At 43.8% G+C, this 26,692-nt stretch overlaps 2 protein-coding genes and 1 long non-coding RNA gene across 7 annotated transcripts in view; 2 read left to right on the top strand and 1 right to left on the bottom strand.

Moving 5' to 3' along the window:
• Positions 1 to 563: 563 nt before the first annotated feature.
• On the bottom strand, positions 564 to 2,066 carry LOC146428628 (uncharacterized). Its single transcript, XR_014855899.1, has 2 exons — positions 974 to 2,066; positions 564 to 878 (listed from the first exon to the last, which is right to left on the bottom strand). It is a non-coding gene; the product is annotated as an uncharacterized LOC146428628 (long non-coding RNA).
• On the top strand, positions 2,066 to 14,148 carry PCMTD2 (protein-L-isoaspartate (D-aspartate) O-methyltransferase domain containing 2). 5 transcript variants are annotated; one of them, XM_085078883.1, is made up of 6 exons: positions 2,066 to 2,189; positions 4,545 to 4,873; positions 6,145 to 6,247; positions 8,005 to 8,176; positions 9,004 to 9,127; positions 10,648 to 14,148. In XM_085078883.1, the coding sequence occupies exons 2-6, from the start codon at positions 4,567 to 4,569 to the stop codon at positions 11,028 to 11,030; spliced, it is 1,089 nt and encodes a 362-aa protein (XP_084935009.1). In that variant the 5' UTR covers positions 2,066 to 2,189; positions 4,545 to 4,566; the 3' UTR covers positions 11,031 to 14,148. The 5 variants fall into 5 exon arrangements, with proteins under 5 accessions (XP_084935009.1, XP_084935011.1, XP_084935010.1 ...); XM_085078885.1 differs by having other exon boundaries at positions 2,095 to 2,189; positions 4,554 to 4,873; XM_085078884.1 differs by lacking the exon at positions 2,066 to 2,189 and adding an exon at positions 2,260 to 2,374.
• A 3,285-nt stretch (positions 14,149 to 17,433) lies between these two features.
• The window catches only part of LOC146428626 (peroxidasin homolog), a 42,295-nt gene continuing 33,036 nt past the window's right edge, over positions 17,434 to 26,692 (top strand). The window contains exon 1 of the mRNA XM_085078909.1: positions 17,434 to 17,686. Coding sequence (XP_084935035.1) covers positions 17,523 to 17,686 — 164 coding nt within the window. The 5' untranslated portion in view covers positions 17,434 to 17,522. The remainder of the gene's footprint in view (positions 17,687 to 26,692) is intronic.

Genomic DNA, 26,692 nt, shown 5'->3' with positions numbered 1-26,692 from the left:
TGTACTGCTGGGGACACCTTGTGGTGCTTGGCTGAGAGCGAAACGCTGGGATTTCAGTGCCACCAGCCCCTGCTTTCCCAATCCTACTCTGCTTTTTCCCCTGCCAGGGGCTGCTGTGGCTCTCCAAGCTGGGGACAGCTGCTCACAGGAGTTTGCAGACAGGAAAGAATCACTGATCTATTGCTGACTGGAACTCCTGGCAAAGAAATTCCCCAGTGAGCTGTAAAGGAGCAAAGGAAGGTCTCTGTGAAGAGCAGAGAAAGAAGGAGCACAAAGAATCAGCAATTAGGGACCTGTGGAATCACAAAATACCAAACAGTTATTTTTTTTCCCTAATTTTGGGGATTTTTGCAATACTTTCAGGCAATTTTTGGTATCCTCCAGAGCTGAACCCCCATGCTCTGACACCCACAGAGGTTCTTCCAGCAAGGGAATCCCTTAAACACTCTTCAGGCTCTTTCAGAGCTTCCTGAGGACTGAAAAGAGGCACAAGCAGTGCTCCCCTCTACCCCTGCGAGCTCTCTGTTGACAGCACAGCTGCTTTAGCAATAATCCCAAAAAAATTCCTTTCACCCGGCTTTTATTTTAACCATCTTTTCCACACAAAAAAAAACCCCAACCAACCAAACAAAAACCCAACTGCAGTTTTTCAAGTGATTCCAGCAGCAAGGGGAGCAGATGCTGAATGGAAGCACACGTGCAAGGAGTCTGTGTGTCCTGCGTTGGCAGTTTCCAGTGCTTTGCCATTATCCCTGAGCGTTCTCCCTATGAAAGATGAGGAGAGAGCAATCACCACGGCCTGTTTTGGTTGAATCAGCAAGGAGGAGTTTCAGAGCTGGCTCTCCACGAATAATCCCATTCTCCCAGGCAGCTGTCTTCTGCAAAATGAAAGTGCAGACATCTACAGTATTACCCTGCGCCTGTTTGCAGAGTCTGCTGTTATCACGTTAATGAGGGGAGCTGAGATAATCACCTTAAAGCATAAATAAATCTCGGATGCTGATTCACTTTCTCTTATTTGAGTCTCATTTACCAGGGTAATTCTTATTTTTTTTTTCCCACTGCAGGCGTGTTGTGTCTGCCAAGGCAGCTTTTTTTTCACAATTCATCCCCAGACAACTTGAATCGAGAAGCCTCCTGTCTTGTTGCAGTCATTCCTTCTCATTTTGCAGCCTCAGGAAGTCCTAGATGCAAGGCCAGTCCAGACAATTTTATTTCATCTGCAGCATCAGCCAGTTCTGGGTGGGTCACTCGCACATGGAAACAAACACACACTTATACAGGATAATTTCTCTCAGACAGGTGACAGGAGACACCTTTTCCCTGTGTCACTGCAGGAGCTCACCTGGGTGTGTAAAATTGAAATTAGTGGCCTAACACTCAGTGATGGGACAGGGATACTTCACTACACGAAGGGTAAGCCAGATATTGAGATGTTTCACGCTATTCCATGTTTCTTTCAATTCCCAGCCCTTGGAATCAGGTGAATTTACATCCCACTTATTTATCCCTCAGTAAATTCACATCTGGCATTGAACATTGTAGGGGGGAAAAAAAAATTATCAAGATTAATCCAACCATGTGATTGAAACTGGGTGCTCATGGCCTCAAAATGAAGGCTATCAACCAGTTCCCACCGCAATCTTTGTTTTTCTCATGAATTCCCATTTTTTCCCAAGCCTGATGTTCCCAGGAGCTGTGTGATGGGACAGATGGGGAAAAAGAGGGTCCCAGTCTGTGTCTGGGCCTGGCACGTTGCACTGAGTGTACACAGCAAGGTTTTGGTAGAAGGGAGGCTTCTGTGAGAAGCTGCTGGAAGATTTCCCCGAATCTGATGGAAACAATTCCAGCTAGCTCCATCCCCGGACTCCCCTCCCGCAACCAGCCGTGGTACAGTCCTGCCCCCCCCGCGCCGGCTCTGCGTGGTACAGCCCACACAGCGCCCCCCGCCGGGCAGCAGTGGTGTGCTCCCTTCCCCCCCCCGCCCGCGGCGGTGGTGCGCTCCGCGCGTGCGCAGTGGTGCGGCCGGCGCTCAGCTGGGCAGTGTTTACGTCCCGAGCGCGCCGGCCTGAGCCGAGCCGAAAGGAGCCGAGCGAAACCGAAGCGAGCCGAACGCGGCCGAACCGAACGGAGCCGAGGCGAACCGAAACGGGCCGAACCGAACCGAACGGAGCCGAGGCAGCGCTGAGGTACCGGTTTTGCCTTAAATCACCGAACAAGCTCTCCTTTGCCGTGCTGTGTCAGAGCAGGGATTGCCCTGCAGAGCTGCATGTCTGTGCATTGCTGTGAGCTCTCCCTGAGCGGTGTGGTGTGCCGGGGCAGCGATCGCTCCATCCCGGTGTTCTGTTCCAGGCTCCTCCCGCCGGGCTGAGGGGTTGGTTTGTGTTCTGTTTGTTTTTCTGAGGGGAAGATGGCAACGAGGGAGGGTTTCGACACTCAGAGGTGCCTTTGGTGTCTCTGCTGAGGGCGGCGAGCCCGATTTTTGCATGTGAGCTTTGTCCCTGCTCGGATTTGGGGAAATCTCTGATTTGGCTTAAAAGCGAGGAGAATGCACCTGGGTTTGCTGCGGAGGGAGAGGATTTGTTTTGAAAAGTTTAATAGAAATAAGCCGTACTTAGACTCTTGATTCCCATTTCCCACACAGTTAAACAAATACGTAGAATTACGCGAAGAGGAATTTCAATGCCAAGAGTTCCAAGTTCTGCCTATAAAACACGCACTTCATTGCAAGTAGGTTAATATCCATCAAAAGCAATGATTTCAGCAGCGACTGACACCTGCCGCAGCGTGGATATTCCCTGATCCCATTGTGAAAATGTGTCAGCCAGCAGTTTTGTTGTTGTTTCCCAGGGTGTAGGACAGGGAAGAGCACTTGTTGTCCATGGAGCTGAGCTAAAACCAGGTCAGACCAGTTGTCCCAGTGGGGCTTGCGTACATCGGCAGGAATTTGTTGGGGATCCAAAGTGGAGCACTGTTAAAGGCACAACTTATTCTTGCTGTAAATCTAAACACTTAGGGTTTTTTGTTTTGTTTTTGTGGGTTTTTGGGGTTTTTTTGATAGCGAAGAGAGTGGAAGAAAGAAGGAAGCCTAAGAACAAAAATATATAAAAGGAAGCCAAGGGAGTCGAGACCCTCGGTGAAAAGAGTATTTTAATATGGAATGTTAAATGAAAGACCAAAGATACAGGCAACCCTATGTTGCAAATCTAATGAGGTTTGTGTATGTAAGAGGAGGGGAAAAAATAATTGGTAGATTAACCCACCTGAGCCTTCAACCTGATGTGTTCCCACTGTGAAGTAATAAAACACAGCCATTTTTTGTAGAGAAAATGAAGGAGTAACTGTAGAAAGGGGAGGGGTGGCATTTTATTTTAAGTTCTATTAATGGTCTTGAACTGGAGTGATGTGTTTGAGACATGGATGGATTAAAAACTGGCTCGAGTTCCCTGCCTAAGAATATCCTGTTTTGTGTGCCTCAACAGGTAATCAGAATGGTGTGTTATTTGAACAACTGTGAAATTTCCTTGGAGTCCCATAGCTTTGCTTTGTTTCCTCTGAAAATGAAAGTATATAATTTGCTCTCTCTGAATGTAACAAATAAACCCTAACAATTTCGCTGTAGGCAGATCTTCTGATGCCAGGAATGAGCTGCAAAGCTGCTGCTTCGTAGTTATTATTGTGAGCAGGGAAAGGCATTGTAAATAAACACGTTTAAAAAACCGTGTTGTGCTTTCTGGAAAGGATTTTTTTTTTCCCTAAGATATGAGAAGTGGGGAAAAAGCCAGGTTAATTTTGAGTGTTCTTCTCCCCTTATACCTTTTCCTTTAAAACCTGTAGGCTGCAATGGGAATTCTCTCTGGAGCTGCTGTCTGTGTCATTAAGTGCTTTACTAATGGTGGTGGCTCAGGCTCTGGAGATGAGCTGTGTGAAAGTGCATTTGTTAAAGTGCATTTGCCAAAGTAAGCAAGGTTGAGAGGTCACAGTTTTGTTGGTGTTTTTGAGTCTCTGTGCAATCAACATCCTGATGCACGTTTAAAGGAAAACTAATGTGAGATTTTTCTGGATTTGCTGCCTGTGTCTTAGTCTCTTCAGTTGCCATTGATGCTGTTAGAGGTAGAAAGTCTGTGTGTGACAAGAATTCTGACAGACAGGCCAAACTGGCACTGTTGGTTGGGCTTGCAGTGAAAAATGACCCATAAGCACAGGAGCTGGAATAATCCTCTCTATAAAAGGGTTCAGTGGAAAAGCTGATGTGCTGGTAAAATGGTGGGAGGGTTTGAAGACAGGCCTTGCACACTGAAATTGCCTATTGTGATTTTTTTTTTTCTGCACTGAAGTCAGGTACTGGATGCCAGATCTGCTGCAGTTTGTTTTCCACTGTTAGGATGGGGGACGGGAGTGCTGGGGTGAGGTTTTTTTCTGGAGCTTGTGGCCCTTGGAGTTTGTCAAAACCTCTCCCAAAGTACTCCGTAAACAGCAGCATAATTTAGTGTTGGAGTGTGTGTTCTGTACCTCACTTTGCTTTGTTATTCTTTCACTTTTAGCATTTCTAGGAGGCTGCTGAAGATGGGAGGCGCAGTGAGCGCGGGAGAAGATAACGACGAATTAATTGATAACCTGAAGGAGGCTCAGTACATCAGGACAGAGCTGGTGGAACAGGCATTCCGAGCCATTGATCGGGCAGATTACTACCTGGAAGAGTTCAAAGACAATGCCTACAAGGACTTGGCATGGAAGCACGGAAATATTCATCTCTCAGCACCGTGCATTTACTCAGAGGTGATGGAGGCTTTGGACCTGCAACCAGGGCTGTCATTTCTGAACCTTGGCAGTGGCACTGGTTATCTGAGTTCCATGGTTGGACTCATCCTGGGTAAATACCTTTTCAGTCATGTTAACTGTTTGTGTTAGAGCCTTAAAAGCAGGTTTTGAAATCGGGGATGAGGCATTCTTCCACTAATGGAGCTGGAAGGTAGCTGGGGAAGTAAAGAATGCATTAATCCAGCTCGGCAGTTTATCAAGATTCTCACAACCTTCTCTCTGGAACTGGATGGGATCCAGTTTCCTGTGGCAGATCAGAACAGGCACCAGTGTAGTTCCAGAGGTGGCTGTAGGGGATTCCTGCAGGACTGGGCACAAACCTGGGTTTGTTTCCCCTTAAGCACAACCCCAGGTCAGGATCCGGAGTACAGTGTTGAAACTGGGATTGAGCATATCCACAAAAAGCTGTGACTGCACCTGCTCTGTGCCTGGTTTGTGCTCACACTGTCCTGTCTAGACTGAGACATGTTTGAGATCCACTTTTGACTCCTAACTCTCCAACACACAGATGGGAATATTCCCTGGAAAACACTGGAGTGCAGCAGAACTGATTTTGTGACCACATCTACAGTGGCACAAAGCAAATCAACCAAGTGTAGTTGGACAATTTAAATTCCCCTTGCAGTGTTTCAGTCAAGAGTTGTGCTGCCATGGTAGATAGCAAATGGTTATAGGGAACTTCAGTTTTGGGGTGTCAAGAATTTTAACTGCTGGGATGTTTATTCTCAGGGTGAAGTCTCACTCCCATCTCCCACTTGTGGTTTTCTCCTAGGTTTGTCGACATTACTTAGAATACCAATATGTAACTCCAGGGCTTTTATATTCTTCTTGCAGAAGTTACCCTGTCAGTTCTGAATAAAAAACATGAGTGCTGAACAAATTTTGTGTTTTCCAGCAGTATGTTTTTGCTGTTAATTGAGGTACAATGTATGATGACAGTTCCTGATAAATTGCAGGGTTTTTTAGCATATCAGCAATGGGGTATAAAAATAACATGTGGTAAAACATGCAGACCATTGGAAATTTTTTCCAGGTGGTCACTTTCACAGCAATGGCATCAGTGTTTCCCTCCTATAGAGAAGTTTCCTGCATAGTTAAGAGCAAATGATTTAGAATCAATTGTGCAAAAGAGGCTCATTTGCTGCCAGAAATTGCAGGTATAGGGTTGCAATTCCCATTGTAGCGGTGAGAGAGCTGACCCTACACAAACACTGACCCTCTGACACTCATGGAACAATCTGCTGGAGGAAGGAACCCAAAATGAATTAATCCTGCATTTTGTGTTGCTGCCTGTTGTCATTGCCTGTTGTTCTGCACTTGCAGGTCCCTTTGGTGTGAACCACGGCGTGGAGCTTCACTCTGACGTGATCGAGTACGCGAAGCAGAAATTGGACTTTTTCATTAAAACAAGCGACAGCTTTGACAAGTAAGAATGCAAAATGCCTGTTGGGATTAATTTTGTGCTTTTGGCTTTACTCAGGGCAGTTCCTGCTCCCACGTGGCCCCTCTGGATTCAGGGTAATCTGAGGATTCAGGCTCCTTAGGCTTGCTGAGCTGCAGTGTGTGACCTTCGAAGCTCATGTGTGTCGTGGGGGAGTTTCTGAAATGTTTGCTGTGTTTTTAATAGCAGTGCTGATGTTGAAGGGCTAGAGGGAGCTGAAGAAGTTTGTTTATTTTTAAATGCACTTGCAGCAGCAGCTTAAAACTTGCAAATAACAATGCTTGGTTGTGCTTGTGATCTGAGAGCCTGCATGGTGATGAGACTATGAACTGGTTTTTGTGGTGGCCTAATATGTTTTTTCTGAGAGGAAGAAAAATGGCATTTTAAAATATGGAGGTAGTTTTATGATGATTAAGTTGGTACTAAAACTGCCTGGGATATGATTTATGTTCTTCCTTAGACCCTCCATTCTGCTGCTGTCACAAGTAATAACTTCCCAGCCAGATAACCATTGCCAGTAGTAACCTCAGCCATAAAAGTGTGGCTGTCACATTTTTGGATCAGTTTCACCGTTTGTTCAAACGGGCAAGCAAAGCATCTGTGAATACTTGATATCCTCTTCTCCTGGGAGGGAGAAAATTAAAATCAAGACATGCAGGATTTTAGGTTACTCAGCCTTTTGCTGTTCCTGCTGCCCTGGGAAGCTACTGAGGAGGGAGTTGTATTTTCTACATGTTGGCAGCAGGCTGAAAGTTTCTGGCGTGGATGGTGCTCAACAGGGTTTTTTCAGTCACGTTGCTGTTGTTCGAGTAGATGTTTTAAAGAAGACTTTCTTCTCTCTCCAGACAAATATAGCAAAAGGGAGCTGAATTCAGAAATCAACATGCCTGGAAAATTGGCATTGCTGAGTGATGTCTGCTCCTAGAACAGCTTGTGCAGGAACTGTTCTCTGGCTGCTCTGAATGTCCAGCACTCTTTGCAAAACCAGAAAGCTCCAGGAAGCGTTTAGGAATAAATAGGTGCTATATTGAGCTGCCACTCAAGATACCGGTAAAAGAATGGATTTGTTGAACAACTTCTATCAAGATCAGCTTTTAAGTGTAGGGCTTAAAACTTAGGGAGTTTTGGAGCTTTTAAGAAAACCAGAAGCATCAGAGAATCACTCATTTTACCTTAGTTAAACTGAGACAGAAATGCTGAAGGCAAAAGCCCTTTTTTATGAAGGGTGAAATCAGAGTTCTTTTGAAGTTGATGGCAAAACTTGCGTTGGCTTCAGCACAGCTTACTTCTGTAGCATCAGGTTCCAATTCCCCACATCTGAGAAAATCAGTTAAAAGCTTTTGAAAATGCAAAAATAAACCCAGGTGCAGTCCTTAAAACACTTTGACATTTGGAAGCGTAGGTCTAATATTTATATTTGTGTATTACAACTGAGTCAGCATCAGGTGACTAAAAATAGCTTGTTCTGAAGAGTTACCTTCAGCTCATGTATGAAATTACATGTCATTATCCTTTGGAGATTTTAATCCATGAATTCTGACCTCATTGTTCTGTGGTTTTGAGACTTCTAGCTGTGGTCTGTTACAATAATGTCTAGAATAGATGGTCTTTGGAGGAGAAATACTGTAAAACTGGGGTTTTTTTCCAAGTATTTTCATAGTTTATTTTTGCCAGCATTTTGAAAATAATTTATTTGATAAATTGTGGTATTCTTGTCTAATACAAGTCTTTTTCACTTTCAGGTTTGAATTTTGTGAGCCATCCTTTGTCATTGGCAATTGTTTAGAGATTTCTCCAGACTGCACTCAGTATGATCGTGTGTACTGTGGTGCTGGAGTCCAGAAGGAGCATGAGGACTACATGAAGAACCTGTTGAAAGTTGGGGGAATTCTTGTCATGCCTCTAGAAGAGAAGGTTGAGTGCCTTTTTACTCATATTTCAGTTACTCTTAATTCTGATCTCAGTTTATTCAGTAGCTGTTTCTTTATCTTGCCCTTGTAGCTGGCTGAAGAAAGAATTAAGTGCACCAGTCTTCACCATGAATGAAAACTGAGCTCTGAACATTCCTAATATTTAAGAAATTTGTAGTTCTGCAGTCTTTCATATATTGCAATCTGTTGTTAATTGAAGTTTTACTTTTACACTGCGGGAAATGTGAGCAAGGCTTTGTTTAATTATTAATTTAGTGACAACACCCAACATTTTGCACCCTGACTTGCTTGTGCAAAAGCATGCAGGATGTCTCTATTTAAAAGTGTCAGTGGAATCTTTTTCATAAAAAGTGGGTTAAATGCCTGACCTTTTAACTGTGTCAGGGAACTTGAGAGGAGCAGGGTGCAGGGTTTCTTCCCAGTAAGAGGCTGTGCAGTAGGTTGGTGTAGGAGATTTGATCTGCAGACCTTTCCAGGAGTGAGTGTTCATGGTGACTCAGGAGTTTTCTCAGAGGTCACACACAGCTGCTCTGGTCCAGATTGGAAGAAGATCTGGGAAGGCAGAGTGACCCAAATTACCAGTGCCCATGCTCTATTGCAGGAGATGAAGTTACTTGGGGCTAATCCTGCAAGGAGTTCTCAATTTTTTTCCAAAAAGCCACCACTGTTTCTCCTTATCACCTTTTACTGTTGCACCTTCCAGTACTTTAATTTGTCCAGGCAGAAAAGTTATTTGTTAGATCTTTTTTTTTGTTCAAAAATCTCACTGTAGGTCCCACAATAGATAATAATCTCCTTGTTTTGCTTTAGTTGACTAAGATAACCCGGACTGGTCCTTCTGCCTGGGAGACAAAGAAGATTCTTGCTGTTTCTTTTGCTCCTTTGATTCAGCCAAACCACGCAGATTCAGGAAAATCAAGGCTTGTTCACTTGCGTGAGTACAGACATTCCTGAGCATGGGGGAGGTTCCTGCTGCTGCTTGGCTGGGAGCTGTAACATCCCTGGGAATCCTTTCAAAGAAAACTACTCCAAGTGCTTCCTTTTTTTGAACAGTTGTCTGTCTTGTGCAAGAATTGGAGTTACATAAAATAGATTTTAGTCTCACAGTCTCACAGAATGGCCTGGGTTGAAAGGGACCTTAAAGATCATCTAATTCCAATTCTCCTGCTGGATACAGGGAGTGCTTTCACTGGGCCATCATTCTAAACACAAATGATTTCTTGTGAAGCTGTTCTTGGGCTTTGCAGGATATTTAGTGCTTGTTTTTGCACATTCTGTTTCAATCCTGAATGACTGAATCCTGTCATGGTTCTCAGGCCACAATGAGAGGAGATACACAAGCAGTACTTGTGAACAGATGTTGTATCTACTCAAAGACTCTCACCCCCAGCAGTCCAGATTTATCCTTTACCTGGAATGCTTGAGGGATACAAGTTGTGCAGTTCTTGGTTAGCAGTTTGAAATGCAGGTCACATCATTGGCCCCAATCTTTAGATTAAGACCTTAGTGTCAAGAGGCCTCTTAAGAACACATGAAGACAGAGGTACTTTCATAAAGAGATTAGTCAGGCTTTGGTCTTAACCTGGAAAGGTGTCTGCAGGACAGAGAGGAGCTCAGGAAACAGTCCATAGCATGCTTGGAAGTCCAATAAGTGCATGTTTCAGCATGTTCTCACTTTGTAGTGAGACTTGCACATATTACATGTAATTATTTTCTACTTCCTTCATTCAGGTCCCAGGAAAGCTCACTTGTTGGCAGTGAACGGACTTTTTGTGTTGCTTTTAATTCACTTTAGTTCATGGATGTGTGTGCATCAGTACTTTTTGTTTTAAATTTTTGCTGCATTTCTGAGCTGGCAGCAAGTAAGTGCAGAAGACAGAATAATCTTCCAAACCATTAATGTGGGAGGTATTTTGATACAGTAACTTATTGTAATGTTTCTATAATTACTTCTACAAAATGGTTTCCAGCCTGTCTTCACCCACTAAGTCTGAAGCAGTTGTTGAAGAGCATAAATAGTACTTGTGTTTTGTAAGTCCAGAACTTGGCAAAGCTGAAGGAACTGTACAATAGAAAAATCATTTTATGGATGTGTTAAATAAGTTTCAGGTCTAGTTATCTACCACAGGAAAATACCTTATTCTAAGCCATTAAACAGTCACAGCTCCCATCGGTAAGTCTGCATTCATACAATCTTTAAGATGTGCATCTCAGAATAACTGAGAATTTGAAATCAAAGTAGGAAATCTTTTAATGAGAGAAACGCACAATTAAATTTTGTTTGGAAACTTGCAATGCAGTTTATCCGAGTTGACAGGAGCTGAATAGAGCTGTTTGTGTAATCCCAGCAGGGAATTCAAATGGCCTGATTTAATCCGAGCAAACAGGACTTTTCGTGGGAGTACTTTTGGGGGAGTTTCTCCATCTCTGCTGACAGGTTCCCTTTGCTTGCAGCCCCCGTGGCCGTTCGCAGCCTGCAGGACTTGGCTCGCATCGCCATCCGAGGCACCATCAAGAAGATCATCCATCAGGAAGCCATGAGCAAAGCTGGGAACGGGCTGAAGAACCCTCCCAGGTTCAAACGGAGGCGCGTGCGGCGCCGGCGCATGGAGACCATCGTGTTCCTGGACAAGGAGGTGTTCGCCAGCCGCATCTCCAACCCCTCGGACGACAACAACAACAGCGAGGACATCGAGGAGGAGAGGCCAGAGGAGGAGGACAGCAAACCCTCTGAACTAAAGCCTGACCCTCCTGTAAACTTTTTGAGAGAAAAGGTCTTGAGCCTGCCTTTGCCCGACCCCTTAAAGTATTACTTGCTTTATTACAGGGAAAAGTAGTTTTCCTTCTTCTAGAAAGTGGGAAGTAGGCAGAGAATAAAGTATTCCTTAGGGCTTGACAAACGTGTCCCACTTGCTTGCCTGCGAATGTGACACCCGAGGCAGTAGGCTGGCTGGGGAATGTGGCTGCTGTAAACTTTGACATTATAGCTTTTTTGAGTTCCTTCTTTCTTCTCACTCATGTGCTATAGTTTTATCCTACAGCAGGGATTCCTTAGGAAGCAAGTTGGTGAAGTGCTCAGCTGCTTATGGAAAGGAGGATTTAATTCCCTCGAAACTAACTGCAGGAGATACTCTAAAAATCTCATGGCTGCTTTACCGAGTATCAGTTCTGAAAATCTCCTAAGCAGTTCCCCTTCCTGTCTGTGTTCTCTCCCACTAAACCTGCCATGTGTTTGCCATGGTGTGTGTTTAATGGAGGATGAAGATTATTAGTTAAAACCTGACCTGGCAAATCTTGTTTCTTCCAGCAACCTGAAAAAGCACAACTTTTACAGAAAGGAAAGAATTTTTGACATTACCCTCCAGATTTTGAATGAGAAGGAAAGCATCAGCTCCATTTTGGTTGGTCTGTTTTGCTTTTAAACTATATATAATTTTTCAGTAAAAAAGCCAGTATTTTACAAAATACTGGTTTTCTGAATGGAAAACTCCTACTGAACGAGTTGTTGGGTTTTTTGTGGGTTTTTTTTTTTTTAAAGCAGTGGAGGCAAGTGAGGAATTGTAAAGCTGTTTAGCTTTGGCAGGATGCAGGGGTAGTCAGGGTTGGGACTGTTGTCTCTGGAAATGTTTACAGAGTAGTTCTGACTGGGGAAAAGGGTAGAGAAGGGCTGCAGAGCAGTGAGTTTGTGGAGACTGTGAAAGCAGAATCTGTGGGTTTTGCTGTCGTGTGAGATAACTCAGATCATCTGGGCTGAACAGAGTGAGGTGCAGAGCACCAGTCTGAGCAGTAAATCAGCCAAATAGAGTTTTGTGAAGGGTCTGGAGAACCTGAAAACAGTCTAGAAAGCCAAACTGATGCAGTTCTTAGGTGTTCCTGTGTGTGCTCCTGCTGTGGCAAGGTGGCCAAAATACAACTTGTGCACAAGTGTTCCACAGTGGAATGAAGTTGCTCAGCTTGGTAGGTGATTTTATTCCTGCAACAATGAAATAGAAATTTCAGCAGGCTCACATGGAGGGACTTGGCACTCTGCAGTTCTGTGGAGGTGAGCTGTAATTTTATTCCCAAGTCTTTCTGTCATGGTGATGGAAGGAAATGCCATGCAATCATAGAATCACAGAATGGTTTGGGTTGGAAGGGACCTTAAAGTCTATCTCATTCCAACCCCCTGGCATGGACAGGGACACCTTCCACTAGGCCAGGTTGCTCCCAGCTCCATCCAGCCTGGGTGTGAGCAGTTCCAGGAATGGGGAGTCCACAATGTCTGTGGATGATAAAATACCATGTTTAGAAGAGGTTTACTTGGTTCAGCCTGTTTGAAAAGTCTACCTAAACTGGTGAGGGCTGGAGTTGGTGTTGATGTGAAATACTCCTAAAGTTTGGGATGATGAAAGGCTCTCTCTCAATAGGTAATGAAGCTGTATTAAGGCATTGCTCTATCAGAAGCACTTAAGTTGGTATCACTTTGATATCTTTTGATTTTTTTTAATGTGTGCTGTCTCCTCATTTTCTGAGGAGGAATGATTGAAGACTGTATTGCCAAATGGTCCTGAGTTGCACAACTTGCTTCATGAAAAACAGTTTCAAAGTTCTGCATGGCTTTGAAAATAAATGAATAACTTGTATGTCTAAGCCTGAAGTGGAGAACTTTTCCTTGCTTAACAGGATTTTTGTGCATCTTTGGGAATATTGTCTGATATTCCTGTATCATGTGGCTGCTGGCACATAACACAGTCATGGGCTGGGTTTTGCCTCTGGTTTCCTGTTTCTACTTCTGGTCTAAATGGTATCCCAAGCTATCTTGCTGCCTTGGATTTTGATTTATTTGCATTGGGGCAGTTCTGTGGCCACTGAGCTGATGGTTTCCTGTAAAAAGTCCATGTCCCCATTGTGTAATTCTGGCAACTCACATGAATTTCTTTCTACACATGAAAGTCCTGAATATGGTGATGAATAGAGGCTTAATAGAATCTGTGTGTAATTATTCTCAGTGCTTCCCTACGGGCTGTGGCCTCTTATCTGTTGGAAAATTCTGCTTAAGAGGTTTCATGCCAGGTATGTGCCTTTCTGGATTGTGGCACAATTTCCACACCCCTCCATAGTACAGGGTGGCTCCTGCTTTTGGCTACCAGGTCATCCTTCAGTTTAATCAAAGTACTTTTAAAGCAGTTCCTTTAAAAATGACATTAAACTTCAGGTTCCTGTTAGTAAGCCTTGCAGAGATTCTGTTAAAGCTCACCAGTTGAGAGAGGATAATCTTTCATTTATCCCTTGTTTGATTTTTATCCCCATCTCAGCCCCAGTTGTAAAAGGTATTTTATCAGATTTTTCACCAGATTTGCCTTTTTTATTACATTTGCTAGATTTTTGTAGCTTTCTATAAGATGCATAAATACTGCTATTTTTTCCTGGATAAAGTTGAATAAATAAATATATATATATACAGGAAATTTATGTTCTAGGTTGTCAAATTGTGCCCTTGTCCCCAAAAAAACCACAGATCTAAACACATAGTAGAAATTTTATGTATAATATAACTGTGAAATAGTATTGCTTATAGCCTGTAAATAAAGGGGAATTGTAAATACATTTTCCCTGTGCACAAGCACTTGCACTGTAGTTTTGTAGGCATTTCTAACAGAGGGATTGGAGCAGAGCTGGGTTTGTATGGATCTGTGAGCTGTTTAGGAATTGTACCTGCTTTGTTTCCTTTTGTGTTCTAAGTAGTTGTCACTTTTTTTTGTATGTGACTCCTTTTAGCTTTGGATCCTGCAGTAAATTTGCAAAAAGAACTGAACTTCAGAGCTGCTTTAGTCATGAGTGTGTAAGCTGAAAAATGTCTGTATAAAAGTTAGAGTTAAATTGGCCTGAGGCATGCAGAAGTGTTATGCAATTTAAACTTTATTAATAAGTGTTTCTGTATCAATAAATTCAGTAAAGACTTTTTAGCCTTCTTAACATGGCTTTGCATCATGTCATGATTAGATCACTTTGTAGGGAAGTGCTTATTTCCATTATTGAAGGGCAAGACACAAAAACAGCAGAATAAAAACACTTAATAATATGGTGCAGGTACATAATTTTAGATGAACTCCTCAGAATGTGATCTCTCAAAGGTGCCCAGCTGATGAGTTCCAAACCTTGAAGTGATGCAGTTCTGGGGGATGATTTTTGGGATCAGCACACACAGAACTGATCTAGATTTAATGTGTCACAGGGGTTAAAGAGTGAACTCACTTCCCTGGCTGTTCAACCTGTAAGCAACTGATACCAAAAAGGTGATTTAGGCCATTTCTGTACTTCAGGGAATTGCCTAAACCAAACGTGTCAGGAGTTTGTTCTGTGCATTCTGAACTGCAGCTCCCCTCTTGTCCCCTGGGCTCTGTCTGAGTGTTTAATTAATGTGGATTTTTAAGAGCTGGTGTTCAAGGCTTTCATTTCTCCAGTATTGAAAACAATATTTTGGTTTCAGCTGTAGTAGGAATCTGATCATAATAGCAAATACAGCTGCTGCTAATTAAATGAATCTGTTAACCTTCATTCCATAGGATAATTGCCTGTCTGTGTGTTTCTTCCTGTCATCTGTGTGTATGATAAATGTCCTTTTCTCAGCTACACAAGGAGATTAGTTCAACGTTAATGTTTTCCTTCACGTGATGCTTGATGAAAGAAAATCCTTTTCTGCTTTGGAAAGCCACGGATGTGTCATACAAATGGTATTGAGGAAATTAAATTTGTCAGATAATGTTGATGTTCACTTCATTGTAAAAATGTGCAACATCACAGTTCCCTGGGGTGTAGAGAGGGGGAAGGTCCCCTGAGGGAAATCTTTCTACTGAAGGAAAAGAGACAGAAGTGAGAATTAAAAATAAAAAAGGGTGAAGGGGAAAAAAGGGAGCTCCCACAACTTTCTTGCTTTCTACAGGTGGGAAAAGCCTGTGTAGCAGAGGAAATTCTGGAGCATGGGATGCAAGGGTTGACATAATTCTTGGTGCTCAGGAGATAAGTTTTGCTTCTTGCTCAGAGCTGCACACTCCTTTTTAGGTAATTTGTCATGCTGATGGAAAGTAAGATAAATTAATGTAAGGGGCCTGGGATGGCTGGTGTTCCATAACTCTCACCAAGATCCCATTTGTCATGAGGGGAGATAAGCAAGGCAGGACAGGCGTGGTGAAGCTCAAGTGAAGATCTGCTTCTCAGTAAAAGTGCAGGTTGCAGAACTTGCCTTCTTGCTCTGAAATGACTCCCTGTGCTCTGCTAAATCTGTTGAGCTGGCTCCTGATCCCATTCCTACAAAGCAGTGGGCAAATACCCCTCAATCCTTCCCAAAGCTGCTCCCCTACAGCACAGCTGGGTTTTGAAATGGGATTTTCAGAAATGGGACTGAGCCCTGGCCCTGCTCTCCTGTTCCCAATACAAATAAACCTGGAAGGGTTTTTTTTTTGTTGCAGAGGGTTGGTTTAGAGCTCAGAGATTATTCACCACAGAGGCAGAAAGCAAAATCCTCATATTTGCAAAGTGGCCAGATGTGCCAGGGAAAGCGATGGCTCCAAAACACTGACCGTGGTTTGGAGAGAGAATTTTGTTTATTTTCCCAGCTTTGCAGAACATCTCCCACCAGCTGTGCTACCCTGTCCCTGCAGAGTGCAGTGTGCTTTGGAAGATGATGTGGGGAGCAGTCAGGCTGGAAGAACAGAGAACTTCAGCAGGAAGATTTTCACATCACCCACATTGCCTCATGCACACGGAGGATGTGCTTCTGATGCACTTAATGCCTCAAAAGTGGAATTAAAAGATCTCATATTCACCCAGAGCAGTCTGATCTCAGCTGTCAGTTGTTGTCTAAAGGCTGAAGATGATAATTTGGCTTTTTACAGACCAGTTTTGTGAGGCGTTGTTGGCCTGGCTTTGGTTGGATTGGGTGGCCGCTAGAGGACAGTCTGCCCAAAACCATGAGTTCAGTGAACTTGCTTCGATTTCCAAGCGATGTCAGGGCAAACAAACAGCACAGTGCCTGAGGACTAAGTGCAGAAAGCTTGCAGTGTAATTCTCTTTTATCGTTGGGAAAAAAACATTACACCTTTTACCTTCTGTGGCATGAAATTTTAGGTGAAACCCCAAACCCAACGCTCTCCCGAAATGCTAAAGTGACAGAGAATCTGTACCAGGAAGGTTTAAATGTCACTCTTAATGTCACATTAATTATTTTGTAGTGTGCAGTACAAAGCAGATGTGCAGGCTGATGGGAAGATCATTTGATCTTCCAGATTATGTGGGATGGTGCCTTGTTTGAAATTCTTCAAGTACCTTTATATATCCTAATGCCTGTTAATGCCTCCCTCATGCTCAACCCACACATTTAGGATTTTGTGTAGTAATTACCTGAAACCCAAAGATAGGCTGGTTTCACTGTAGCTTCTTTACAGAGGTGATTAATTCATCTGGAAACAAATCCTGCCTTTTGCATCTCAATTTTATCATCCAGTGGGGAGAAACAAATGGAGGACTGAATTTCCTACAGTTCAAACACAGTCGATTTCATTGTTTGTTTACCTCAGTTGACTTGAACTTCTCAAAAATCCTGACATTTTTCCAAATGACATCCTTGAATAAAGAAATTATACTTGGTCAAAGGTCTTTGAGATGAATCAGCTTTTACTCTGCCTAAGAAACTTTGCAGATTCCAGGGTGGGGTTTTGTCTTTTTGTGCAAGTTATTTATCTCTGTGAGTGATCTCCATTTTAAAATCCCTTATCTGTACCATTCCACGCCCACATCAGTAGTTGGAGGCATATTTTTGCTTGATGTTGTAAGTACATGTACTAAGAGACAGCCTCCATCCTAAAAGTCTTACAGCACAATACATTTGACAGGCTGCTAGATAAGACTCTCTCTTTAGTTTGCAGTGTGCTAAGGCAAAAAAATCTGACATAAAAACCTTGGCTCTGGATCTTTTGCATCCCGGGTGAGCCCTGGAAGCACAGGGTCATTTTTTTGGTTGCTCTCCATGAAGGTGAATTGTGCTTTCAGATGGATGCCTGAGGAGAAGGTGAGGAGTTAACTTACTGCTCAAAAGAAGCAACAAGGCGAAAAATAGATCAACATGAAGAGTTTGTATTTCAGCGCCACAATTAGAGAGGGGTGGGGACAGTGTGATCTCCAGTGATGTACAGAATGGCAGAGAGGGTGGGCGGTTGGACTGTCAAACTGCCTTAATTTAATTGCAAACACATGCTGATGAGTCCCCTCCTCCTGGACCTCAGGGCTGGGAAACTTTTTTTTGTCAGCTCCCTGCAGCTCAGAATTGAGGCAAATACACTCCAGCAAACACCATGCTGATCAAACCTTCAGCTCTTGGAGGCTTTTTGTATTTTCTCCTCCTGCCTGGTTTCTCCTGCTCCTGCCCCAGCCGCTGCCTGTGCTTCAGGACTACAGTGAGATGCATGCATCTAATGCTGGAAACCATCCCCGAGATCCCGCCCCAGACAAACATTCTGTGAGTAACTTCATTTTCCTGCCTTTCTTACCTGCATAATCTTTAGAAAGAAAGGGGAAAAAAAAGCCAAGGCCAAAGGCATGCTTTTATCCTCCTTTTTTCCTGCAGGATTGTCTGCCTCAAGAACTGTTTCGTGCGTTTAAAACATGAAACAGAAACTGCTTCTTCTGGCATCAGTTAATTGCTAATGGGACAATCAAGGGAATTTAAAAATTTAATGAGGAAAATTCCAGGGCAAGCACTGGAAGGCAGTTTTGGAAAATCAAAGGTCAAAATTGTTAAACTGAGCTTGTGGAAAGGAACAGAGTTTGCATTTTAGAAGGCTTTGTATATGGGTGCAGTGGAGAGAGGAAATAGAGCAGCTCAGGCTTTTGTCTCCAGTGACACAAACACTTGCCTAATATATACAACACCATTTCAGTACTAGATTTTTAAGTACTGTTTTTCTACTTTCTATTTGAACTTAATTAACTTAGCTCAACCCAAACTTAAGGCTTATTTGGTATTGAGGTAACTCACAGAGTCCTTGAGAAATAAGGAGGTGAGGGAGCTGGTGGCTGGGTCCATTCAAAAGGGAAGGTGGAGGAAAAGGACATGTAATGCTTGGAGACTGCTAAAGATCTCTAACTGATAGGTGCAGAAGAGAACTTTGCCGTGATTCTAAACTAATCCTAAATTTGAAGGTGGCTTTAAATTGCAGTGGCACATGACAAAATCCTTCCCTTCGTGCTACTCTTATCTGATCCCTTGTCTTGGAAGACGTTTTTTTGTAAGTAGTTGGAAAGACTTGACAAAAAATTAATCTTCATACTCATCTTCCTTAAAGTGCTGCCAGTTGCAAAACTTTTCCAACATGAGTTGGAGCAATTTTTCCCTGTGCTTGCAACAAACTCAGTTTTATCTGAGCTAGCACATCCATACCAGCATTTGTCCCATAAACATCTCACTAATATTGCTGATGTGCTTTCTCTGCTGGCAGCCTGAGGAACGTGATGTGGGCAGGATGCTGGCATTGGATTGCTGCCATCCAGGTCTCCTGGGGTGGATGGAGACCACTGAGATTCTTGCAGTAGTGGCCACAGGATAAGGTCTATACTTGCCACAGCTGCCAAAGCTTTCTCACTGCCTGGGCTGGTGCTGGAGTGGTTCTTTTCAATAGTTGCTCACTGGGCAGTGGTTATGTGCTCTTACAGCAATTTGCAGCATTTGACTCTTCACATTGTCACCAACATTTTTCCCCACCTTATGCCCCTTCATCTTGAAATATTAAACTATTTAAAATACCCTGATAATGATTGTAAGCAAAGTAACTTGTTCCTCCTTGTTTGAACATAGATTTTATTGAGCGGAAGGTTTTTTCCATTGGCTGAACTGAGATATTTCTGAGATCACTGAAGCTTAATTCCTGTTCTCTGTTGGAAATGAGGCAACATTTGCTGTCACAGTGGAGCCTGAGGGTGTTCCTGCTAGAGATCCTTCGAGTGCAGAGGGAGGGAAGTTTACTGTGTCACCAACTCTTTTCCAGATCTAGACTGGTGTGTTTCCAAGCTCCCTCTGGCAGCAGCACACTTCATTCTCTGCACAAGCTTGAATGGGAAACTGGGGTTTAAAACATTGAAGAAATAGTATATGTGTGAGATAGAAGAGTTGCAATATTGCAAAGGAAGATGACTCTTCATAGGCCAGTACTTTTTAAGTGATTTATCCATTTTCTTCTCTTTTACTACTATCTGCATAATTATAAGCAAACCACATATTGGTGATCAGAGATCCTCACAGACATAATAAGACAAATGAGCCTGGTGAGTGCTCTCAGTTGGCCTTTGTGTGGCATGGAAAAGTCCTGACTTTCTGGTATCTTGGAGATCTAATGTAGGCAAATGCATTTCCCAGCTAGCATCCCATTGTAGCTGTTATAAATAGCATTTGAATAATTAAACTTCTTTTGGATTGTGGAAGATCAAGGAATGCTTTTTAACCAAGCCCTGACTCCTCCAGTTTTTTGGCATGTTAGTGTTTCTCCTGGGAGAACCCTTGTGTCAGACTGAACGTTCAGAATTATAGCAAGCATAGTCTTGATCACTGAGTTATTCTGAGCAGAAAATGTGGGATTGGGATATTTTCCACACTTAATCTTTGGCGTGAACAGGACTAAGTCTGTGACTGCAGCTCCAAGCACCGATCCCAGGCTCCAGCTCACTTCCCTCGAAGAACAGCTGCAGTTTCCAGATGGAGTTTACTTTGAAGTTGGGAGTTTGGGACTTTCTGACCTCCATGACTCCATGCCACCCTCCCTAAGCATCCTGGAAGAGCGGGGAAGTCTCCTAGCTGGCACAGGCTGTGCTTCACCACTGGCAGATGGCCCCTGGGGCTGCAGCCAGCTGGCAGCACTCAGAGCCGCCCATCGCCTTCTCCGAGCGATGCTGGGATTGGCATGGAACCAGTTCCAGGATTGATGAGCTGTTACTGGCTCCTCTTGGGTCGCCATTTCCCTCCTCCCTTCCCCATCCCAGCTGGGTACAGCTGAGGATCTGGCCCAAAGTCTGGTTTTAGCAATAGGCTATTTATCTTTGGTAATGGAGTCTGCTCGCTTCATCCCGAGCAGAGGAAAGGATGGCAGGAACGACTACACGTGTACAGATAAGCCATAAAAATTCATGGTGTAGAACTGCAAACGGATTTTGGCTTTTGTCTGTTCCACTGGAACACAATTATCCAGATGTGATCTGCTGGTTACCGCTGGGATTCAGGCAGTTCTTTCAGCCAACAGCTCAAGGAAGAGAACAGCTGTGGAACATACACTCCGAAAATTTCAATAGGTCTTTAACCTTCGTGGCCATTTGTTCTGCAGTGTGACATTTAAAACAATAAACTTAGAAACGTGTAGGCATGAGTAGAAGAAATCCATGGAAAGAAGTTCCCCTCTGGCTGGCAGCTAATGGATTGCAATCCAATTATCCATGGGTTATTCTTCTCCCTGCATTATGCGGGGCACATAATGAATGAGTACTGCTGGAGAAACATAGCTGAGGGCACAGGGCAGGATCTGGGATCTGAACACATCGCTGGCATGAACTGGAGGTGACCCAGTTGTTCACAGACCTGGTTGCTAATTGGGCAGTGTAAGCAAGGCCAGCTTGACAAGTTTTGTTTCCCTTCATCGTTGTGCTGCTTCTGGTGCTTGCTCAGTTCAGGAGGAAGGCTGGAGCAGGGTAGGGTGTAGCTCTCTTAACTCTGCTAATGAGCACAGTTTTGAGAAGGAATTTTATACATTTGTTGGGGAAAGGTTTACTGAGCAAATGAGTTCTTGGAAACGCTGCTCCCTTTGTGGTCTCTGTCGTGTGTTTTGGGTTGAAGAAGGGATTACTCATTTCCTCTGTGTGTGATAATCTTATATGCAGCCATTAAATGCACACCCACACATTCTGCATGTGCCAGGTAGAATCTCTTTCTGACTTCTTTCACTGCAGTATTTAATCCTTATTAAACCTTGTAGAGGTGACCAAGAACTTTATGTTCTATTTATAGAAGTCCCTCCATTGGAAGGGAAATGGGGAAGGAAGGTATTTCAAACATATTTTCCTTCTAGAAACATTCCAACATTTTTTTGGTGGAAGCATCCTAAATCTTGTGGTTTTAGCTACCTTAAGTGTTTAAAATCCTGCTTTCACTGAACTTCCCAGTGATTCAGCATCTGGTTCCCACTTGAGTATTTGTATTTTTGTTGCCCTCACCACATCCCTCTCCCATAGGGATACCAGGACTCTTTCCTGTGCTCTTTAAGGAGAACTCAGTATTTATTGGTGAAAGAATGTGTGTGTATTCTGGGTAAAAACTTCAATGATCATGCTCTTCAGGGAAATACTGGCACTTAAGCTACATGAGACTTAATATTAAAGTGATTTTTTTACTTCCTCTGAATCAGGGTCAGAACACACTTCAGGAGGACGGAAAGTTGTCTTCCTTTGATGTAGGCAGTATCTTGGATAGATGGTGCAAAGGAATTATGCATTAGAGTAAGAGAGTCCTTGCTGCCATGAATGCCCAAGAATAGACCCAGCTGGTTTGGGTAGGATCAGCCCCTAATCTTCATCCCACTGCTAATATCTAATAGCTCAAATTACCTAACATTGATGAATTCAGCATCTTTTTATGTAATCTTCCTACTTGAAAATGTGTTCAGAACCAGAACTATGTTTTAAAGGTATTCCTTGTTCCTACCCTTCCTGGAAAGAGCCTAGGGGATGCCATGTGGCATTTGAAATGATTCCACCAGGAGTGAAGCACCAGCAGTTCCCTCCTGCCTTGGCACTGCCTTTTAGGCATTGCATTCCCAGCAGCTCCCATGGACAGAAAAAGTGGGATCAAACCAGCCTGGTACACTGGCTGCTGGATTATGGTCAAGTTCTTGCCCCAGCTGACGCAGAGGGAGCCCTTTTGAAAATTTGGCTCCTGTTTTTGGGAGCTGAAATATTAAAAATCTGGGTTCAGGAATGCCTGTGGTGATTTCTTAATTAAAATCTGGTGTTCCTAAAACTTCAAAATAACTGGTGTGGCAGTGCAGGAGGGAAGCACAGCCTGTTCTGCAGAGTGGGGCTCCCTGCAGCTGCTCACTCTCCACAGTTTCAACTATGATCCTATCATTTAATTTCCTTGTGTTTCCATACTCACCATATTTTTCTTCCTCTTCACTCTTTGAAGAGTCAAATCTCGATGTCTTGAGTTGCTAAACACCAAAATAGCCAGGATTTGGAGAAAGCCCAGCCCTGAGCCTCCCCGTGGTCTCCTCATCTGCCTCTCAGGGATGCCAGGGCTCAGCTGTCCATGTAAGGATTCCAGGATGAAGGCTGTCATTTATTAAAGCCATTTGGGGACTCGTGTGGGAGAGGGACATTCCTGAGTTGGGGAGCTGATGACAGTGAGTCTGGAAGACTTCATTTCCATCTCAGCAAGGCAGCTTTCCTTTCCTGCCAGGACTGGAGTGGTTTGGCAGGGCTGGGGAACCTGCAGAGCTGACTCTGATGTTGTGCAGATAAGTGTGAGGAACGAGCATCTTTCTTGTAAATGTCCTGGCTCTTCTTGTTGATGGGAAACTTAATTTATAGGATATTTTTAGGATGGGTTTAGGATGTCTTTCACACCCTCCCTTCTTCAGGAAACACCGGGAGGAACTTCATCATCTCATCTCTGTAAAAACACCTTCACTCTCTGTGTCATTGTTGGTAATTGTGTGGCTGCCACTTTGCATCCAGTTCTGGGCAGAACCGTCAGCAGCACTGCTGTGCACAGCGTTGGGAACACAAAGGATCCTTCAGCGAAACAAACCCAGTCATTTCTATGGAACTGCAGCAAAATGCCTCTTGTAGCTAATTATCTGCTTAGTTAACATAGTAATACATGAGCCTGTGAAAGCCTAAATAGATTAAACAGAAGTGGAAGTTTCTTGTAAAAGCCATTGATTGCTTTATATGCTAATCACTGATAATTATTTAACACAGTGCTTGCAGGGATGATTGTTCTGATAGCAGCTGAGAGGCTCCCACAGATTTGAGTGTCATTCTGTAAAGACCCATTTCCCCATTCATTTGCAAATTCTGGCGTTTTTTGTAACCTCTGCAACAGGGTCAACAGTTCCCAAATTCAGAAAAGGTGATATTTCTATAGCAGATCCTGCATTATCCATGTATTCCAGGTTACTTTCCTGTCAGAGCTGTGGTTCGAGGGTTTGGTGGGATTTTCAGCAGAGCCAGTCGATGTGGTGTCATCCAGAGGGATCTGTGTTGGGTGCTGCTGCTCTCCCAGCCCTTCACTCACTCTGTGTGAAGGTAGAAGAGATCTGGGATCCTTTAGCAGCAGCTGCTCCTTGTGGGAAGGTCATCTGTAATCCCATCCTTGAAATCATGGGGGAGAGTTAAATCACGAGGGATTATTTCCCCCTCCTCATTTTTCAAATTTCGGGTGGAAAGGAGCAGGAGGGAGGGAGGGAGCCCAGCTGCTGAGGCTCCACGGTGGGTCCCCATAAAAAGCACATTTGTTCCTGAAAAGAAACGTAAATTTCCAGAGTGAGTGCCCTGGGAATAGAGGAACAAGCATTTCTGTGTGAGAGGAGATAAAGTCTGCAGGGAATGTTCTCAATCAAACGCATGCAAGCCAGGGAATTCCTTCATTGCCAGCAAAGCTTTAGGCTAAGGCAAGGTCTGGAGTAAAAACGCTATGGGTGAGGCAAAATATTGGGGTTTTTATATGGAAAAGAGGAATATGTAGGTTCCTCTGCATGCCCAGGGACTTTCTTTGCTGAGCAGGCAACTCCTCATTAGTGACTTTAATGCTGTCTGGGGTACAGGGAGCAGAATAGCCTGGTCCATCCTTTGCCTCCAGGGCAGGATCCACCTACCTAACCCATGTGTGCCTGTCTCACCTGCAGTCCACTGGGTGTTTTATGAGCCTTGCTAATTGAGGTATTAAAAAAAAACCCACCCTGAATCTGCAGTTTCAGTCAGTGACTATTTGCCCTTTCTATTTGTGGCAATTTCCTGACATAGTTATTGTATCTATTGCTAAATAAGCCATTTCAGTTCTTTTCATTGTTGTGCTTTCTGGACTTCAGATCATTCCCATTGCTTTCCTTTGGATTCTCTCCAGTTGTTTCACATCATTTCGTGAAATGAAGTGCTCAGAGAAGAGATGCACTGTTTCAGTCCTGCTTTTGTCTGTGGGGAAAGCTCTTGCCTTTCTGATGCAGAGCAAACCAAAAAGATCTTTCCAAAGACTGAAAGACAGCTGGGATCCAGGGAATCATCTGAAGGTCTTACTTGGAACAGAAAACAGAAGAAAAATTTAAATATTTCATTAAAATAATGAGCTAAGTTTTATTACATGCTCTTTGGGGGTGGCATAATTAAAAAAGAACAGGTTGCCCAGAGAGGTTGTGGCTGCCCCATCCCTGGAAGTCTCCAAGGCCAGGCTGGATGGGACTTGAAGCACCCTGGGATAGTGAAAGGTGTCCCTGCCATGGCAGGGGGATGGAATGAGATGAGTTTTAAGGACCCTTCCAGCCCAAACCAGTCTGTGATTCTGTTCTGTGACCAAAAGTTCCTGCATGACCCCAGCCCCTCACTGCCCACTCAGCAGTGGGAACTGTCAGGAGGCATCTCCATCCTGTGCTGCTCAGGGCAGGAGCACCACAGAGAGCTGGTGCAGCCTAGGGACAGCCCTGAGACCTCTGTTGGTGACACAGGGTCACTCCTGCCCTGCTCTGCCCCCCAGCTCTGCCTTGTTGCCCCCACAGGTGAGTAAAGTCCCACTGAGGGGGTCAGACCTGCTCAGGGGGCTCAAGGCTGGGTGCAAACTCCCACAGTGCCATTTCCAAGTTGTTTTTGTCAAGTGGCTGATGTTGAAAACAACCCCAGGAGCAGTGGAGCTTGTGATTTATTTTTCCTGTGTTTTCAGAGGTGTTTTCTGCCACCTCAGTTCTGGCTTTAGCTCTGTGTTTCAGCTGTGGAAGCTGAGTGCCTCTGTGTGAACACTGGGCTCTGAAGGGCTGCAGTTGTCTTTGCTCATTAAAACACTCAGAGGTTTTATTCCCCCACCTGCAGCCTGTGACCCCAAGTGGGATTTTCCACTTCACTGCCTGCTCCCTGCTGCCTTCCATGAGCATCACCAGCTCCAGCCCTGACCCCTGTGTGTTCCTGCCATGTATTTGTAATGTTCCCTATTACCTGCAGCCAGCTGCCTGGGCTGATTACAGGGCCCTTTACAACCCCCTGGGGCAGGCAGAGTTGGTGTCTGTGCACTGCAGGCTATAAATCAAGTTTGCATTTCTTCACCTTTTTACGAGGCCATGGAGAACAGGCAGCACGTGGTGCTGTCACTGTTGCCAATGTTTAATTGTGTTTGGCTTTATGGTGGCAGCTATTGCCTCGAAAAGTCCATAAAGATACCCTGAAATTCACATTGTCAGGGAGGAAGGATGCAGAATTCCCTCTGAGATGAAGGGTGAGAAATGAACATTTGAAGCAATGCAAGTTGAGCCAAACACACCTGAAAATGTCAGAGGTGAAGTTTCTGTTAAAAACTGCAATTTCAAAGGGTGATCCTTTGGGACTGCAGTTTGCAGTGGACAGACAGAGCAGGTGAATTACAATTAGAAGTCTTGGGGTTTTGAAATATTGTGAAGCTGTGTTTCTTTGTGCCCTCTAACTTTTCTTTGTGCAATATTTACCACTAAGAGAGGGAAAAGATTTCTTTCAGTATTAGACTTTTGAATCCTTTGGTCAAAGTGGAAAAGTTAAAGGAAAAAAAACCAATAGAAAAAAAACTTCCACTGGCCCATGTTCTGTGGCATCCAGCGATAACAAAGGGATAACAAGGCAAAGATTTAATATTTCATTTAATATTGTAATTTGAGTAAAACTGCCTTGCATTTTCTCCCTAAAAAGTAAGATAATGTATTTGGATCTTTTTAACATAAATCAACTATGTTTTGCACTGTTAAGATAAAGGAGCATTACATCTTGGGACAATGGTTTTAAAGTGAAAGATTTAGTTTAGATTAGATTAGATTAGATTAGAATCTAAACCAGGTTTAGATTAGATATTGGGAAGAAATTTTTTATTCAGAGGGTGGTGAGGCTCTGGCACAGGTTCCCCAGAGAAGCTGTGGCTGCCTCTGGATCCCTGGAAGAGTCCAAGGCCAGGTTGGACAGGGCTTGGAGCAGCCTGGGATAGTGGAAGGTGTCCCTGCCCATGGCAGGGGGTTGGAACAAGATGACCTTTAAGGTCCTTTCCAACCCAAACCATTCTATGATTCTGTGATCTTAAAATAAAATCAGCTTTATTCATTGTGCAGCCTCTGCTAGAGTCCTTGCTCAAAGCTGTTTCAGTCCCCTTGAATCCTCACTGCCACTTTGGGGTTACCTGCAATGACTGCACCTCATTCTAATCTGAATTTTATAAATACCACAATTCTTGTTGATGCCTGTCTACAAAGACGTGTTGAAATTGTAA

Source organism: Lichenostomus cassidix, chromosome 20, assembly GCF_008360975.1.
Source record: "Lichenostomus cassidix isolate B80296 chromosome 20, HeHo_3.0, whole genome shotgun sequence".
NCBI classification, from domain to species: Eukaryota; Metazoa; Chordata; class Aves; order Passeriformes; family Meliphagidae; genus Lichenostomus; species Lichenostomus cassidix.
The sequence above is the reverse complement of the archived record's forward strand: the minus strand, read 5'-3'. Positions and strand labels throughout refer to the sequence as shown.

Excerpts from the sequence above, each read along its gene's own strand:
- PCMTD2 (XM_085078882.1), top strand. The coding sequence starts at position 3,168 with ATGAAAGACCAAAGATACAGGCAACCCTATGTTGCAAATCTAATGAG. Across the intron at positions 3,215-4,553 it reads TATGTTGCAAATCTAATGAG|GAGGCTGCTGAAGATGGGAG; the intron begins GTTTGTGTATGT and ends TAGCATTTCTAG. Across the intron at positions 6,248-8,004 it reads ACAAGCGACAGCTTTGACAA|GTTTGAATTTTGTGAGCCAT; the intron begins GTAAGAATGCAA and ends TTTCACTTTCAG.